This window comes from Ptiloglossa arizonensis, chromosome 1, assembly GCF_051014685.1.
Source record: "Ptiloglossa arizonensis isolate GNS036 chromosome 1, iyPtiAriz1_principal, whole genome shotgun sequence".
In the NCBI taxonomy this organism is placed as follows: domain Eukaryota; kingdom Metazoa; phylum Arthropoda; class Insecta; order Hymenoptera; family Colletidae; genus Ptiloglossa; species Ptiloglossa arizonensis.
In genome coordinates, this window is record NC_135048.1 from 28064918 (window position 1) to 28084014 (window position 19097).

At 42.4% G+C, this 19097-nt stretch overlaps 1 protein-coding gene across 4 annotated transcripts in view; it reads right to left on the minus strand.

Annotated features, from left to right (window-relative positions):
- The window catches only part of Jbug (filamin-type immunoglobulin domains fbug), a 34181-nt gene extending 20764 nt beyond the window's left edge, over positions 1-13417 (minus strand). For 2 of the 4 annotated variants that reach the window (XM_076326565.1, XM_076326564.1), the window contains exons 1-14: positions 13198-13411; positions 11038-11412; positions 7305-7429; positions 7003-7133; positions 5855-6068; positions 5660-5777; positions 5348-5535; positions 5039-5194; positions 4815-4956; positions 4530-4735; positions 2863-4411; positions 2651-2786; positions 2495-2574; positions 2101-2268 (exon numbers count right to left, since the gene is read on the minus strand). In XM_076326565.1, the coding sequence (XP_076182680.1) occupies positions 2101-2268; positions 2495-2574; positions 2651-2786; positions 2863-4411; positions 4530-4735; positions 4815-4956; positions 5039-5194; positions 5348-5535; positions 5660-5777; positions 5855-6068; positions 7003-7133; positions 7305-7429; positions 11038-11404 (3580 nt within the window). In that variant the 5' untranslated portion in view covers positions 11405-11412; positions 13198-13411. Of the gene's footprint in view, positions 1-2100; positions 2269-2494; positions 2575-2650; positions 2787-2862; positions 4412-4529; positions 4736-4814; positions 4957-5038; positions 5195-5347; positions 5536-5659; positions 5778-5854; positions 6069-7002; positions 7134-7304; positions 7430-11037; positions 11413-13197 lie in introns of all 4 variants that reach the window. The other 2 variants (XR_012994093.1, XM_076326566.1) reach the window with 2 other exon arrangements.
- Between the last annotated feature and the right edge of the window lie 5680 nt (positions 13418-19097).

Below are 19097 nucleotides of genomic sequence, written 5' to 3' on the forward strand. Positions count from 1 at the left end.
GGCGTAGCACGTACCCCGTTAAAAGTTTTACTTTCGCGCGGAACGCGGGGATTGGTTCCCCTCGTCGTGAACAATGCGAATAAGAGATTTTCGATGGGAATAATAATTGTAACGCGGAGATCGTGTTCCGTGCGAATAATAACAGTAGGTCTCGGGTCGGTAGGAGTAATTGGAAACGTGCGTGGATTTTCACACAAGAGATGTTTCGATTCTCATGGTAAACGTAGATGTATCCGTCTATGTCGCGTTCGAAGATCGTTTAAACGTTTCGTGGATTTTGTATCGTGGATTTTAAACGGATTTTAAATTATTAAATGTGGATTTTGTACGGTGGATTTTAAATTATTAAATTGTCGTGGATTTTAAACGGATTTTAAATTATTAAATTGTCGTGGATTTTAAACGGATTTTAAGTTATTAAATGTCGTGGATTTTAAATTGTTAAATTGTCGTGGATTTTAAATGGATTTTAAATTATTAAATGTCGTGAACTGTAAACAAATTCTAAATTATTAAATGTCGTGGATTTTAAACGGATTTTGAATTAATAAATTGTCGTGGATTTTAAACGGATTTTAAATTATTAAATTATCGTGGATTTTAAATGATTAAATTGTCGTGGATTTTAAACGTTGGTGGAAATTTTATTTCCAAGAATTGTCGCGTTGTGAAGATTTTTCCAAGATTTTTTTCAATTAGCGAACGATTATCGGTTAAATGGCACACATTGTGGTTCGATAGATAAACGAAAGGAAAAAATTCAGGAAGGTAAAGAAAACGATGACGTCGTATATGTGTCAGTGGAACATCACGTGGATGCGTGAAATCGCAAGTCAACGACCTAACCAATGACCTGTTGACTCGGAGACGCGTGGTGGGTGCTCGTACACGGGAACGTGGGGAAATTCAAGAAACGTGCGTAAACGAAACGAATTGCAATTTTCGTGCGATTTGAAAACGCTCGAATCTCCACCAGTGAGAACATTCGAACCTAACAATGAAGAAAGAATGTAAAAATATTGGGTTGTTCGTAATATCATTTCGTTTTCCAAAATGAAGAATATATAATTTAATAAAATGTTTGTACACCCTAAAAAAATCGTGTTTCATTTTTCCCTCCAAAAAAAACGAAATGACTTTTCAAACAACCCAATATTTAATCTGTACGAAAAATCCTAGCAAATATATGCAACTCGCTGCACTTTTTCGACATTGAAAATTTAAAATGCAAATGTTCGAGTTTTCTTTTTTTTTCATTTGTTTCCAAGGAGGATATCGTTACGCAGTTATCTTACTTACGAAGCTGTATGGAACAAGTGCATAACTTTCACCAGGAAATTTCTTTCGCGGTTAATAATAATTCGCTATGACAGGTTGAAAGGAAAGTCACTCGACGAGCATAAAGATAACTATTGTTGCATAAAGAATCGTGTCTATTATTTTGTTTAATACTCTCCATAGATTTTTAATATACCATTGGTAACGAGGTTGCACCGCGATCGAGACTTTCGGGACAAATTCTTTTTCTACTCTCCGAATGGGAACGCCACGGAATGCTCGCACCGCGAAAACAATGGACGATTCTTGACCGTATGTGAAATTATTATCGTACCAACACACGGTAGAAACCCATACTTTTTATACCACATTGTTCTTAAACGTGGAAGCGATTTGTGTGCGCAAATAACGAGGTGAACGGATAAAATGCACAAGTGAATAAATAAATGGTAATTATTCGGAATTTAGTGCACCTTGTCGATTTTGACGACCTTGGAATACGTTCCCAAGGTCACTACTTTTAACAACTTCTTCCTCGTACGTGTCACCGCCATTCGATATTCGTCTCCGAGTTATTCACAGAAAAACTTTCGTTAAATTTAATCTCCGTTGCATTTTACTCTTGCATGTAAGCAGTTGCATTCTTATAAGGTTCGATCCAAACTTAACCAATCGATACTAATCACCTTTGATACGAATAAAAATAAAGTAATGGATTATACTTCGGATTAGATTCGTACCACCGGTGCACCTGAGTCAGAATAATTATCAAATGAATTTAAAGTGTCGATATTCAAAGTTTCCTGATGAAGAATCACTCACCGGGGACTACCTCGCCATTGAACGTCATCTCCACTAGGTGTACAACAGCTTCATGGGGCACGAACGACGCCAGAAATCGTTGGCTGCCCAACGCTCTGACGAAACTCGTTACGTGGCCGCCATTTACGAGGATCTCCAAGTTACCGGATCCGGCTCTGGATCCATCGACTGTAAACGTGAAATACATTACACGTACAACGTACATGGATTTCCGTTCGATTCGTTTTATTGGGTTGTTCGGAAAGTCATTTTTTTTTTTTTTTAGGTGAAAATGAAACACGATTTTTTCAGAGTGTACAAACATTTTACTAAATTACATATTCACCATTTTGGAAAACGAAACGACTTTCCGAACAACCCAATACGATAATATATCGATTCTATTCGTACGTACTTTCAAATTCCACCGGTTGATTAACAACGCCATTCGGAATGTTCCCAATTTGTATAGCACGCGCATTGTACGCCTGTGATCTGAAGTTATTATGTGGGTTAAATTACAATTGTAAAGCGTTTTACGTTCTCCGCGACAATCGTATCGTTCACGAACCTGAAAGGAGATCCTTGAATGTGCTGGCCGTTCAGTAAAATTTGTATTATGTGTTCCCCGACCTCCTCGGCGGTTATCGTGTACGTTAAACCGCGTAGGGTCGATTTCTGTACCGAAATTAATTTCCCACTTGGACCTGAAATCGTTAAAGAAATTATTAAAGTGAAATTTTATATTAAAACGTACGCCTCGTTTTAAGAATTCCAACCAACCAGAAACGCTGACGGTAACTTTACTGGAATCTATGCTCGGATCTATGGTGAAGGTGGTCGGCCTATGAATCGGTAATATTTCAAGCGCACTTCCGCTCGCGAGACCGGAATTCTTTTCTTGCGTTGACGAGTAAACGGAAACCCCGTTGTTGAGATACCGATCGTGTACACCGTCCGTTGCGTCCAAACTTTTGTAGTGATTATTGTTCTTGTTCTTCAGTATACCGTGGGTCTGCGTACGGGTGTTGTGGTTCTCATTGTTGTACTTCTGGGACACGTTGTAATCGGAACTGGACACTTTCTGGCTGGACGTGAAGTTCGAGGAGCTGCTCTGCGTGTGCGAGGTGTTCCTCGAGTTGTAGCCCTGAGTATTTTTGTAATTGTTATTCAAGTAGCTTTGGTTGTTTGTGTTCTCGGCGGTGGGTGAGTTGTTCGCCAAGTTGGCGAGTGACTCCAAGCTCCCATACGACAGTAGAGATTTCGTTTTCTCTATGGCGTCCCAGGAGTCGCGTCTGGAGGTGCCACCGACCATCGACGAGACTCTCACGTTGCTGCTGGTGTCCACGGCACCCGTGTCCACGGAACTCCTTCTATTGAAAGTGTTGTCCCTGCTGTCGTTGTTCCTCGGGCTGAAGCTTCGGTTCACGGGACTCTGGGTCGCGCTACGGTACGCCATCGGGCTTCGATTCGGCGATCGAGACCTCTTCAGTGATCCGGAGTTGTAAATGTCACGAGACTCCTTGATGATCGGCGAGTATCTCGAACCGTGTGCGGTAGGGCTTGGATTCGGGGAACGAGACGTGCTCATGGTGCTGGTCGTGTAAATCTCCTTCGATTCCTTCACGAGGCTCGGACTCTGCACTGTGGGGGACCTGGATTGATTGTACGCGGTACTGGAATAGATCTCCTTGGTTTCCTTGATCATGGACGGACTGTGAACGTTCCGCGAGACCGGGCTGTGAACGTTCCGCGAAACCGGACTCTGGCTGTGATTCGGTGATCGGTTACGATTGAACGAGGTCGACGCATGATACGTGGAGCTCGAGTTTTCCATCGAGTAATTGCTCGACGTCTTGTAAGTCGAGGTGGTCTGACGCACGGGTGAGTAATCGCGAACGTGTTGCGTCGGGCTCGGTGACGACTTGTACGCCGACGAGGAGTAGACCTTCTGAATTGGACTGGATCGATCGGTCCCCCCCGAAACGTTCAAGCCGTTCATTCGTCGTTCCAGTGAAGACAGTTTGGATCTCTCGAGGCTGGATGTCGATTCCTTCGACCTTCTCGAACCTTTCTGGGTACCGACGCGTATGGAAAATGGAGAGCCCCGTACGTCGGAGCCGTTGAAGTACACGTACACTCGGTATTTCCCGGCGTCGGACGGAACAAAGGAGACTCGATACTGCATATGTCCGAAATCCTCCATTCTGAAGGGTACGGACTGCTTGTCGTGAACCAAGTCGATTATCACGTCACCGAGGCCCCCGGTTCCCGTTGCATCGACGATGAATGAGAACGGTTGTCCCGGCATAGCACCGTCCGTGTCCAACAGCTATAAATTATATTCAATTCTTCATTTATTACGTTCTATACAATTATTATATTTCAATGCAAACACGGAGGACGTTCAGACGAAGATACCGTGGAAATTTACGAAACGATCGTATCACCTTTATTCCATTCGGGTCGAACACGAAACACGTGAATGGACCGCCTTGTATATGATTTCCTTTATGCGTTATCGCGATGCTCCATTCTCCGGTCTCGTCGGGTTGAAAGGTCGCTGTGTGTACACCGTCGTTCTCTTTCACAGGGCACGAGAGAGATCTACCAGTCGGGGACCATGCGGTGACATCAATGCCGTCATGACTAGTTCCTAAAATTACTTTCATACGCTCAACTCAAGACACGTGCACATATCGATCTCCGTAGACGATCAACTTTTGAATATTTACCGTAACTGTTGACTAGAACCTCAACAATGGATCCTATAGCGCACGGATCCATACCGGGTGATTTGATTTTGGTCAAGGGAGGTAAGACTCTAAAATAATAAGGACACCCGTCCACCAGTTCTCCGTCGTTGTACACCATTAACTGAAACAAAGAGAAAATCAGCGTACAATGTTCGCGGGTAAACGCGTGATACGCAACAACGCTTATTAAGATCGAAACGAACCTTGTGCATTCCAACTTCCGTGGGTACGAAGGTTCCCTTACCGTGAACACCGTTCCAGGTGAGCCTACATTCGGCTCGTCCGCTCGGACTCACCACTTCGCCGCGTACCTCCCTGGTATTCACTTCTTTGGTAAGCATTTCCAACTTGAAATGCGCCTACGGATAAGGATATAATTGAACACTCTTGTCCATTGTTTCCTATTGTTTCGTTAAGATACGCAACGACGGTTAGGCAAAACGCTCGGTAGGGACGGTTGGTTCGAAGAATCGATGAACAAATTTTTCAACCGCGATTATCGTTTTACTGACCGGTTGCTGCACTCTGGCGGATGTGCTGTCTATGTGGACAACAATTTGTTTGCTAGCTTGGGGGCGAGGCTTCACCCATTGAAAGTATGCCGCGTACGCCATCACGCCTAAATGTTCCACGTTCTGGTCTGCCATGTCTTTCGCCTTGAGAATAGGCTCCACGCCTAGTTTCTTGCCACCGTCGATACCTTCGGGAGAGAATACACGTAGCCAGGTGTTGTTACGTCACGCGGCTTTGTACACAACGCGTATAAATAAACTCGTTATACTTCTAAACGGATTATAGCATCATAGCGATGCGTTATTATTTACCCATTTGTATATTGTGCTCCCATGCGGCCGGGTCGGCGTTGATCTTATCGTATGCCGGCGCTGGCCCGCCCAAATTCCGTACGATGCTGCACAACACCGTGCCGTCGTTCCAATCGGTCTGCAAGAATCGATTCCATCTGAGCAAAAATGTTTCGTGGATACGATCGTCTCGTTGTGCACAAAAGTTACACTCACCGTGAAATTCTGTACAGTCTGGTGGGGTAATTGCGAGTTCACCCAACGTAACGTCGCGTGAAAACCCGGCGAACCTTCCTTCATGAAGTACGATAAGTAGGTCATTCCCGATAGTTCGTCCAAATATGGTGACGCAAGGTACTCTGGTTCCAATACCATGGGTATGTCGAATTCGCGCTTCGAGATCTCCATCGCTTTTCGGCAGTTGTACACGCTGCGAACATAAAGGGTTACATCGTACCATTACCAAAGGGATTATACTTAAATCGTTTTTTTCATTAATTTAAATAAGTACGAGCGATTTCATTTATCCTTTGTATCTCGTTATCCAAAGAAGTCTTGAATAACAAACTGTGACAACGTTGTACACTAAAGGTGTTCTTCGCTCGTTGATAGAGAAATTATTGTTCCTGTTATTATTATTGTTATCCAGCCTTGAGATGCCTAATGCGTTTCTTGGATCTCTTTCGATCGATTCCTCGCTCTGGATCGTGTTCTTACATTTAAAATGATTGCAACAGATTCGACCGGATGCTTCTACGTTTCCTCAGTCATCTCATTGCGTTAGAATGTTAAAGACACGAGTACCGTACGTTCGGGTTGTATTTGACCCAAAGACTTTGATCGTACAGGAAAACGCTTCAAAGTTAACCCGTAGTTGGTATCGTTGAGTCACTGATGTTACGTTAAACTTTCTATTCGTTTCGTATTCTTCTGTATCATTACCGATATAATTAACGTTCACTGAAAAAACCATTGTTTCTTCTTTATACGTACTCCGTGCAACCATTAACACGTTGAATGCCACGGTGGTGATCGGTGCTCCAAACATAGAAGTTTCCTTAAAGCGTTTACAAGGATTGAACACTCACGCTTGTAAATTTTTAAACGACGTTATCGTCGTTAACAATACTTTAAAGTACACCGATAAATATCTCTATTTTTCGCGCTACAGTTCAAACTGTGATCGTGTATCGAGGACATCTTTAAAAATAGACAATTGACAATTAACGTGTTAATGACATTCAAGGAAACGATATTCATCGCTGTCTACATAAAACAGTAATTACGAATGATCCCAAGATCCAAGGTACGTGGATTATGTCACTGTACCGAGGATCGAGCGTGCTTTGATTTTTCGATTCTACCTGTCGTTGGAATCGAGTTGACGCCAGTGGGTGAACAGTCCTGGTTGGCAATAATCGAGCAACGCGCTCAGATACACTCCAGAATTCCAGTCGGTCGTGAAATTGTTCACCCTGCATTCCGGCAATACGGCCTGTAAAAAAAGAATGAGAGAAAAAATTCGTTAAAACGAAAGTAACGATCGGGTTCGTATTATTTATCGTATTCGGTAGAATATATCCAGCACGAGAGAGTTTGTTATATTTCTACGCCGAGATTACACTCGCGATGCGGCAAGGTCACTCGTGCAATTACGTATACTGACCTTGAGCCATGCGAGCATGAGTTTCCTTGGCGGGAACTTGGACTTGCCTATTTGGTACCTTACAATGAGCGACCATATCAGACCAAGGATCAGTTTCAAATTTCCATTGACGATGTCCACGTTCCCTGTAAAAGACAAAGTTTAAAAAACAATGCTATAATAACGTGCGCTTTTCAGACAGAAGCTTCGGGCATGATTTATCTATGTGTAAACGTTTAGGGCAATTTTAGGTCCATTTTGATGTAAATTAAAAACAGAAAATTACTTTCACGCGAATGGTTAACACAAACAATGACACATTTAGTTTTCTTTGGTATACTGAAACCGTTTCTCATACATTAAGTATTCTTTAGAATAATGTGACCATTTCTCAAACACTAAGTTTTCTTTGGAATAATGTGACCATTTATCAAACACTAAATTTTCTTTGGAATTCTGTGAACATTACTTGTGCGTTAAATTTTTTTTTAGAATATTTTGATAACTTTTCACAAATTAAGTATTCTTTAGAATACTATGATATATGTTACTGGAATACAAACTGGAGCTTCGGGCGTGATATATCTGCGCGTAAACGTTTCAAACACACTTAAATTCACATTAATATAAATTAAAAACAGAAACTTATTTTCACTTAAATGATTAATACAGGTAGTAACCATCTCTGATGCATCATATTTTCTGTATCATTATTCGCAGATGATTATACTTCTTAACCAGTTAAATGTTTCGAATAACGAATAAAAGATGAGCAACTTTTTATGCGTTACTCGTTCTATCGAAATCAGAATTTCAATTATTATCCGATATACGCAGAGTATAAAACTAACGAGTTGAACATAGATCGCTATACGTTGGTTTTATTCGTCACTTCTTTTTCGAATAAAACGTTCCTTACACCTGCTATTATTTCGTTCTAATTTTATAATATTTCGTCCTTTTCTCACCTAGATATATTTACTTTTAGCTTCGATCGTAATCTTAATTTCGTATTTATACGTTTATAATTTATTCCAGAGATGACTCGAAGCGTTAAATAAAAGTAACTTGTTTAATATCGCGTTACGTTCGACGTTACGGTCAGCGGTATATGTATTCGTATCGATAAGCATCGATTCTTCTTTGGGTTGACCTAAATTTCCACGCAATTTTTATGTGGGAAAAGGATGACGCGTGAGAAACTTGCGGGTTGAATAACAGCGCGGAAGAAGAAAAAAAAAATAACGATTCGTTCGTAAACGCATCGAAACATTTAAGACGGGGCAACGTCTTTCTAACGCGTTCCAAAGAATTTGTCGGTTCAGGAGCCGCCGGTAGGATATCGTCACACTTGAACTTTTTCAATGATTTCAATTAATGCACTCCCGTTAATGCGGAATTAACGCATTCTTGCTCTCTGCTCAAGGTTTCTTCCAATGCGCGAGACGCGTAAATACGCAAGGCTTTATCGTCGATGCATCGGTTTAGCGCTCGCACGCTGGAAATTAAATTAGCCAGCAGCTACACGGGTATAATCGTAATGGGTCTCAACAGCCTCGTAGCCGCCGATAGAGCGCAAGAAAGGCAACGACCTCGAAGTCCGATTTGCAAGCCGTGACGTAACAACCATATTTTTGATTGAAGAGATAACCGAGAACAGCAACGCTCCGCGCGCCAACTAGCTATTGCTGACCACCACGATCTAATAAATTATTGCGAACCCACGAGATATCGATAAGCACCCGCGACGCATCGATATTTCGCACCGAATGCAATATCGATCGTTTTCTGAACGACTTTAGGACAGGCGATACGCGTCTGAACACGAAGAAAGGTCCTATTGTAAGTATGTACATCGTCGCTGAAGAGCTTGGAACACCTGCTGTTCTTAACAAACCTCCAGTATTTGGCGCAGCTCGCGAATTTTTAACCACTTTTGTTACCTAATCGTTTTACGCGCACGTTCGGTGCTAGTCGTTCCGAACGAGAACTAGTTCGATAATTCAATTATTTCGATCGGTTAAAAATAAATTTTTTACTATTGACAGGTCTCGTAGATAGTTATTTGGATCGAGGAAAATTGTGAAAAGTCGACCGATTGTATTTCAAGATGAGAAAAATATTAAAACAGATAGTATAGATCCAATTACAAAAATCAGTAGAGGTTATGATCGAGTGAGAAAATTGAAATGTATTTTATTTTTCGATGAGCATTCTAACCGGTTAGTATTTGTTAACACTTCCCAAGTTGTACGAAACAGAGACATTGTTTAGAATTTGTCAATAGATCCATGATTGTAGATTTACGTGAAATTTAGGAACTGCCCTAAAACTTTTCAACGGATGTACATATGCACAGATACATGGCAGACCGGCAGGATTGTAGACAATTTAATCGACCGCATGGAAGAACGCGCGATTCCGCGATAAGCCGATGATTCAGCTCCTCTCCGTCGATTAAGGAATACTATGGACTCCTATAACCGTTTATTCCTTATCGACGATTACGCGAACACGCATCCTTTCCGAACGCGCGGCATACTTGGCCGGTAAACAAAGCACCTCGCATGTGGGTTATCTGCGAGCCGATTATCAAGAAGGCGTTCCGAATAAAATTGTGAAACATAACGGCAACGACGTAACGACTGGTGAAGTCACTCGAAGAGTCGTCGGTGTAATTATACACCTGCGAATACGACGATGAGAAATCGCTTAGCGAGTAATACGATATGATCACCAAAGCGACAAAACGCGATCGATATCTCTTTTCAAACAGAGAAACGCTCGTTACAATCGCATCGTAAACGCGCGCTGTCACTCATGCCAGGAATTCGTCACCCATGACTCAAAAGGGAGTGACAAATTTAGATGTACGGTGGAACTTCGATGGATGCAGTCTCGATGCTTGCATGCGAATCTCGTACGTTCCATTGCGCTGAAAGGTGGAAGGGATGGTCACATAGCAGCAAGTGCTGTGTCTTCCGCTTGAGACAAAGGTCAGATCGTTGGGAAGAGAGTAACGATTACATGAGAGGTTATGCATGGGTCACGGGTAGTGGGGATATATTGTGTAAGTAGAACTACTTATTGGTTTGATTGCCTCGCACAATTGCACGAACTTCGATATCCGCGAGAATTTTCAGCCCCATTTACCCGCATCGATCGAGATTGTATCTTAAAGTCCAGTGCATAACATCAATTTTCCGCCAATTGAAGTCAAATCGAACGTCGTTTGCAATATCTCGTCGAACAAAGAATTCAGTCGGCCAGTAATCGTATAGGCTGCATGCACTTCGACTGACAGTCGATCGACACCTCGTGCTTCAGTACGGTGTTGAACGAAAAGGTTATCGTTCGTATACTAATTTACCGAGAAAATAACAAGAAAGAAAGAGGCGTTTGCGACCCTATATACAGTGGATGACAGTTCAAAGGAAAGTCTCATTTATTACAACACGATCTCCCAAAAATCGACAGATAAATCAATGATCGAATATTTTATCAATAGAACGCACGTGCTAATAATAACGATATTTGTATAAAACGATGTCGATATGTCGGTCGATAATTGTTCGACGTTTCGTCTGAAAGCAGTCGAGTATCAATATTATCAATCGACAGATGTACATCTCATACTATTTACCGCATCGACTAAATGTTCGATCGACCGAAAGTCGATGGCACGCGCTAAGCCTAACCTCTAAAGTCAACTGTCGGATTAGTTGTAAACAGGCTCGTTCAACGTTCGACTCACCGATATTGACGAGTTTCACGCCGTCAGCCTCGATAGCCTGTAGCGCCGTCGATACATTCTCCAAGTGATGATGCTGATTGGCCGGTCTAGGATTCCATCGAGGCAGACGCCGTTTGGTAAGGATCTCGACGAGAGCGCAGAGTCGCGTGCCGTCTCGAAAGTCTTCGGCGAGATCGATCACAGGACCATCGGCAACATCCGCGGCTTTTAAGTGCTCGTTCACCCAGTTTCTGAACGTGTTCGCTTGAATCTCCACCCACAGATCTTCGTGTCCTTTGATCGGCATCCCTTTGGCTGCTGTACCCTCCGCTGATCGGGCCACCAGACCCACCAGTTGCTCGGGTCGTAATTGTTCGGTCGATTCCATTTTCGTTCCTTTTTTTTTTATACAAAATCGCAGCATGTAGACCGATTTATATCGGTGGTGAAAAGCAAAGATATCGAAAACAATGATCGAAAATATCGATCGATAATTTCGAACTAGTAAACGTTACAACGAATAAGATTGTAATAAGCGTTTGCGATCGTTAACCGAGGGAACCGTGAAACGAAATTAGTCCGCCTATAGAGACAATTCAACGCGAACTACGGGTCAATTGGCCTGATAAACGAATCTTCGGTGTAGGAGGAATGTTCGTATTTAAAAAAAAAAAAACGAACAAAACTATGCGCAACACAGCGCATCGAATTCACCCGGAAACGATGCTCAGAACCTCTCGATTTTCTCCGCTGAAATGTCTAGTTAATCGCGATACTCTCGTTGCTCGGGAAGATTAGTTCGTTAAAAAATTTCACACGGTGAAAGTGTCTGCGCGGACACCTGTTGCTACGTCTCCGATCGTCGGGTGCATCTTCCGTTTCGCATCCTTTAAAATGGAAATCTAGCGCTCCGCCGTTTCATCCGAATTCATTAAATTTTTTACAGTTACAAACCGAGAGAAAGGGAAGAAGAAAGCGTAGAAACGATACTTATGGTCTGTCAACGCTTTCGTGCATAGAAAATCGGTGAAATAAATTCCGTGGAAAAAGAAAGGTGAAAAATTTAATTTAATACGCTGAGAAATTCGATAACCAAAAATGGATAAAAATTCGATCGATCGACGTTCGATCTCAATCGAGTTATGAGGTATGTAGCGCATAGCGATGTAATAACGTGACATCTACTCCACGTGCCAAAGGCACTGCTTCGCCGCGCTACGCAGTGCTATGACATCACTGTTGTCTCAAAAACCTTGTCCGACCGGCGAAGCTTGCGTAAGTGCGTAAAAATTTTATACCGGACACAGCAAACTTTGACAGACGACTATCGGCACGATCGATCGCCATCACGGTTTTATCGTCACGAGACTTCGTTGTACATCGAAAGTGGAATTCGATATTATCTCCACGATTTACAAGACACGCGTCGTAATAGATTTTAGATGAGAAATTTACCGAATGGCACGCTCGAGACGATGTATGGCCTACCTTACAACATTCGGAACAACCCTCACGCGACACTTTCGCGATAAACAAGACGATTAGAATTGTTCGCGACTGCAACGCAAATGAGGCAAAGTAACGACGCAATGAGAATATATTGCGAGAACGCGTCTAATTACAAGAATACAAAAAAGCAAAACATTGCTCTTCCAGAATATTTCATGGGAAACTTCGATAGAGCATTGATAGATATACCGGTGTTACACACACGCACGAAATTTGGTTCTTTTGCTTGCACTTTCACTGTGTTTGTCTTTTCCAAGTTTTTCGCGATCAAGCACTCGACTCTTTGTTAACGTACCAACGTCTATGGAAATCTATTGAACTTCCAAAATCGATTTTTCGAACGATCCAATAAGACAATAATCTCTAACGATCAGTCGAATTCTCTCTACGACGATAACGTTCGTTTTTGGAACAAAAGTCGTGATGAGACTTCAAGAGAATCGTCGTCGATTGGTCAATGGTCGACGAATTGGCCAATCGGAATTCTCGTCGAAAGGGCGCGATTTGGGGTGGATTTGTTCAAAGAATGAGTAAAAGAGATATTTAAAAACTTCTGTCGCAAAGAACGACATTCGACTTCGTCGGAATAAATGCTTTGAATGCGAACTATCTTGTACGTTCACTCGCGCGATCGAGGATGTAAGAATGTTTGGCATGTGAACTGATATTTACGTTGGTCGTTCGCTCGAGGAGCCTCTTGAACACGGATTCCTCCTACTCCTCGGAGTTCACGCGATTTCCCTTTCGATAGAGCCTGCTCCACTCGTTGACGAAGCCAAGGCACTTCGGTGTTGCGGCAAGCTACGCGAGAAACGCCATTTTTGGACGTCGCAGGTTTCCGGATCGCGCGTTGCCGACGATCGTCGTTCGAAGTGCGTGAGCTCACTGAACCGACGTGAAAATCCCCTTCTTCCTCGCTACTTGACGCGATCGCTTTCCGAGACCGTTGGAACACAGGCACACGATCGTAACGAATACGCTCCTGTGCCTACCTGTTCACGGGCCCCCTCCTTTTCCACTGCATTTTTTCAACTATGCTGTGTAAACGATTAATATTTGATTATCGCGAAACAACATCGATTTTCGACGCTTTGTACACCAGTCAAATAAAGTACATAAAGTAGAAAATAAGTGAAATTGAATATTTAGAACTCTTACATTCTCGAACTCGTATCTCATCATTGACAAATATCACAAGTATTTACAAGTATTTACGTCTATCGAATAGATATATCAACGTTTAACCAACGTGTTTCAAAATGTTGAAAGGATATCTATGTAATCGTATGTTTGTATGCTTATATATATCACGATTCTTTCCGACAAACACCCCATTTGTTTCGACAGATACTTTCCTGAAATTCAGTTACTAGAAACACGCAAATTATTCCGCAAGGTGGTGGCACCTGTCGGAATCGAAACTGTCGGGTAGCATACACACAGGCGCCAAGAACACTAATTCCATCGTATTGCACTTAACGTGCCAATTTTAGAAAACAGAATTGTTAATTTTCTAACAAAATTAATAATAAAAAAAATTCCAATCATTAGTACAATCATTTTTAATCCGATTCTCTTATATGAAATCGATTTAAAAAACTGAACAAATTCGAATTTGTTATAACAGTAAGAGAAATATGAAATAATACAGTAGCAACTACAGGGATTGTAATGAGAAAATTTAAACTCGTTGCGATATTTCTATACCGAGCATTGAAATCTCCGATTGTTTAGTGAACCAAATCTTTATGACAGATAAAACGCGTTGCCTAACTCATCGGTCAATTGCCTTTTATAATAATGTAGTGTGTTGTCAAACGTATCCCTTCAACAGGGCAAAAATTTTTCCATATTCATTGATATTATTTTCAAATCGTTTAAATGTGTACATTTTAATTCAATTTCACAATATTCTTTTTCGTTTCAATATCGTAAACAACTTGTACATGCAAGCACAGACAAGGTGTAGGATAGACTGGACATTCAATGAAACTTTCTGTCCCAAGACTCTGGGGTCTCTAAAGACACTTACCATTTTACTGTCACATCCAACGTTATCAATCCAGATTATAGTAAGATTACAACACTATTAGTGACAAGAATTAAAACTAAGTATTCCGAGAATTAAATAATTATTTTGATAGCAATCAAAGTCACAGATGAAATATAACATAGATCTTAAAAAATAAAAATACCAACCTCATCAAATATTAGTGGTTTCGGAGCGACCTCTTTATTTCAGATAGTGATTCTAGGAGTTATATTTAATTGAATTACCTTAGTCGGTAAAAATGTGAAATCAGCACTCGTAAGATAAAACACCTATTCTATATCTCGTTTGGATATAAACACAAACGTGACATAATGTAGTATAAAAAGATCTAAATTCTTATAAAAATAATGGCATGGCAGATGAGATATAATCTTATGCCAAGATTATTTATTATTAATTCACATTTAATTGCAGCAATCCTACATGACCGACGGATACTGCTGCCATCTAATGAAAAACCAACGAACTAGAGTGATCTCTGAAAATAAACCATCTCAAGTCGGTAAAATTGACTGTTTAATAAATTGAACATCTGCCTCTTTAATATAAATAAAAAATGAACATAAATGAAATAAAATAAAATTAATACTAAATATAATATAAATTTTTGTTGAGGACTCGTAGATTTGTACAATTAACGATGCTTTCACTGAAATAGAAACTTTACAACAGAAGAATTCAACACAAACACTTACGTTCTTTAAATAAAAGTAAAAATTAATTAAATGTATCTCGTTTATCGAGTTTAGTAACATAAACCGAATTTCCCCAGGGATAAGAGGGTAGATAACTCGAATAGAAGGTATAACGAAGTTACAAGTAATTGGTGGTCCAGCAAATCCCCTTACAGTCATACAATACGAGACATCGATTGGAAAGTCATCGATCAAACATGTCCTAATTCGCACAATACCTCGTGATATTGTAAAATTTGATTCTATGATCGATCGTTTTTTATAATGTCAAAAGACAGGGAGTTGGAGCTAGTTAACTGAACGCCACGGTGCAGAAAGTTGTCGAAAATAAAAATACATTCGACTTGCGATAACCAAGGAGCTACGCACCCTTTCCATTAAAAACATTATTCCGATTGGTGAAATCTGCCTGCGCACGCTGACTGGCATTGACATCAGCGCATTTGCGGTAGTACGAACAAGTTATACGACTAGTGCATCCTGATATATCTGGGGGGTGCGTGCATATTTCTCGAAATCATTGTTTAGCGGAACAGCAACCGAGAACATTAGCTTAATGAATCGTTCTGTCCAGCCAGCCACGCGCTTCCGTCTCAGTTCCGGTCCGTCGAGTTGGCTTGACAGCTGTCACCTTTTAAAATCACGCCTAAAAAAATTGCTTAATATACGGCCGCGACTTCTCTGTGACAGTTCGTACACGGCACTTGTTCTCGATTGAACCGCCACGAACCGCGGCGAATCGCCGCGACGATTGGGGTGATTTTTAAATGGGGATCGTAATTTTAGGGTGTGGGCAATTCCCATCCCGACTTCGCAAACGTATACATTCATTTAAATCCCAGTCTCTTTTCGAGCGATCGGTCTCGCTTGACCGCGCTCCCGCGAGCGGGCGGTTTTTTTACACGCAGAAACGGGAACATTTTTCGGTGGGAACGCCGGAAATAACCTATGTTCGCATCTAGGTCGGTCAATAAGTCATTCATTCGCGCGCGGCTTCGTCGCGGGCAGCGATCAAATTCAGGCTACCTACCGCTTTGAACTCGTGAAATTAAAGTTCGCCGATCGAGAGTGCCGTGTGTCTCTGAAGCGAAAATTCTCCGCGATGTCACATAACCGCGAAACCGCAATGACAGCGCGAGCGCCCGTGCACCTACACGTACCGTTCGTTTCGATTTCTGGAAGGGTCAGCGTCGATGAGCTTGTAATTCGAGTTCGACAGCAGTTAACCGGAGAGTTAATGCTTTTATCCACTCGTACGACTTGCTGCTAGACTAATCGAAAAGGGCGCGGATCACCGGCACAGATGGTGCGTGGAAATTGTGATTCGTCCAATTCCCGAACGTTGGAATCACGGAATCTCTGCAGTCTCATCCAGTCTTAAATAAATGGCAGGAGGAACGGAAAGAAGGGAAATATTTGCCGTGTGGTATAGCGCCGACTGAACAAATTCTAGATAATAATATTAATAGCTACGCAGATAAGTTCGAGAATAAATTGAGGTTAGCTTAAAGTTATTCATAGATACATGCATTTTGCGGTTCGTTAAACATAACACGGTACGGTAAACGCACTGCTCGACATAACAAATAACCTTTTCGGAGATGAATTACTTTATTTCGAAATAAACAAAATTGATTGATTCATAACGTCCATTGATTCATTGAAAGTATGTCGTATTACATTAATGGGAAATTGTATTACGAATATTTACGTACAATTTTAACGGTTAATTCCATGTTACAATACTAAAACGAATTTACACGTATATATCGACATTCTTAAAAAATTAATCCACAATGTTCGTTAAAAGTTGAGGAGGTTAGGTTTAAGAGCAGCCTTCGATTCACGACATTTTGACCCATTGTGCAACACTTCGTTATATGTACTTAAGAGTACAAGCACGATGAAGACGTTGATATCGATGAAGGCTGCGAAATCGAACGATCGCGCGGAGATTTACGAGAGCAAACAAGAGTAGGGCATACAACACGACGACCGTTATTATCGTTCCGAGCTGACCACCGTAATACGATCGGTGATAAATTCATATTTCCAGTGTTTCGTTGATGTCGATCTGCGGCGCGGTCGATCGACTGACCCATCGAATCTCCGTAACGCGATCGTCGATAAATTCATATTTCCGATTGTTCCGATGACGAGCAACAAATCGTAAACCAGCGGCGAGGGAGGCGCGGGTCAACGCGTCCGCGCGTGCACATGCCCGTCGCTATGGAATCAAAAGTCCCGAACAATATCTGCCAATTATCGGACAATTGTGCCGCGGTGCCAACTGTCGGTGTTGGTCAAGTGGTCGATCGGGAGAGGGAGTGACCGCGGGATGAATCGATGCACAATGTATCGCTGTACGTATGCCCTTCGCGATCGAATTTGTTCATTGTTTTCGCAAGAAGAGCGTCTCGCGGACGTGTTCGCTACTCCGGTTCGATCACGAGGAGAACGCCGCGTAATTTTATGCGTGTTTGCTTTGCACCGGGGGACACCGTAGCTGTATATACTATATGCACGACGACGAAAGCTTTTCTCCCTGGTTGGCCGTTGTTTGTCCAGGAGATAGGTTGACCACCGGACATACCCACTCGACGGTGACGCGGGTGCGTCGATCAAGCTTGGAATTATGAATAAATATTTGTCGCTCGTCGGTAGGAAAATTGTATCGATCCGCGCTTACGTTTCTCGTACGTCGGCGACTGGAGCGGCCGAAGGACTCGCGCGAATGTGTACGGCGACGCGTTTCCGAGTGGAATCGTCCGTTGTCGCGGCTGCGAATCGACGCACGCGTTACGCGCGCACGCTTATTGCGCGAGCAACTCGATCGCGCCACGCGACTTCACGTGCAGAAGTCGCGTGCAGACCGGAAGCAACGAGACCGGATACTTTAGTCCCGAGTCACGGCCTCGAAGCCACGGAATTATACGTCGCGACTAAATGGTCGATATCGAGACCCCCGCGAACTGCGGTGGCCCCGTGAGTCACGCACATTTTTTTGTTAAAGGCGCTCTCTGTGTTTCGCAAAAAAATCAACGACGAATGAAGTTTCCCTTCACAGAGAAAGGAAGAGAGAGAGACACAGCGAAGGTCGATCGCGCAGATGTAAAACTCGATCGGCCTCGCTCACGAAAATAGTTTCCCTTTTTAATTCGCGAGGAGGACCTTCCATGGGGGTACCTGTGGGAACGTGGTCCCTTCGGCTGCGCAACAGGAATTGAAAGGAACAGAAGGGTGCGCGCGGAGAGATATAATGCGCGCGGTGCAAGGACTCCTCGAAGGGCAACGCGAATTCGGACCACACCGGGCGAACAAGAATGCCGCCGGCTCGCGGCGGACACGCACGGGCACGCGATCCACTTTTTTCCCCTTCTTCTACTCGCGCTCCTCGTACGTGTGCTGGGCGTGTGCGGATTCTCGCGAGATGTCCACGCCGCGTGATCCGGCGTTGCTACCCGCGGTGCGCGGTTACTTCGCCCGCCACTTTACTGCCGGCGGCAGGTCACTCGCTTATTATTATTGCAAGGTCTTTGTGGTGCAATTAGAGGTTAGTGTACGTAATACTTTTCAAACCTCACAAATATAAATACAAAGATCCGCATCCCGCAATTAGAAGATAGTATTCGTATCGTGCAAAGAGTAATTATTTTTAAATCTAACCTCAAAAAATATAAATACAATAGAAAAATTTAAGTCGAAAAAAGTAGGAAACGTTCGACAAGGTGTTGGTGGATAAAGTAATTAAATATATATAAAAATATTTTATATTTAATTAACCCGTTAAGTACAACCGTTCTGTGTAAACGAAATTTGGAAAA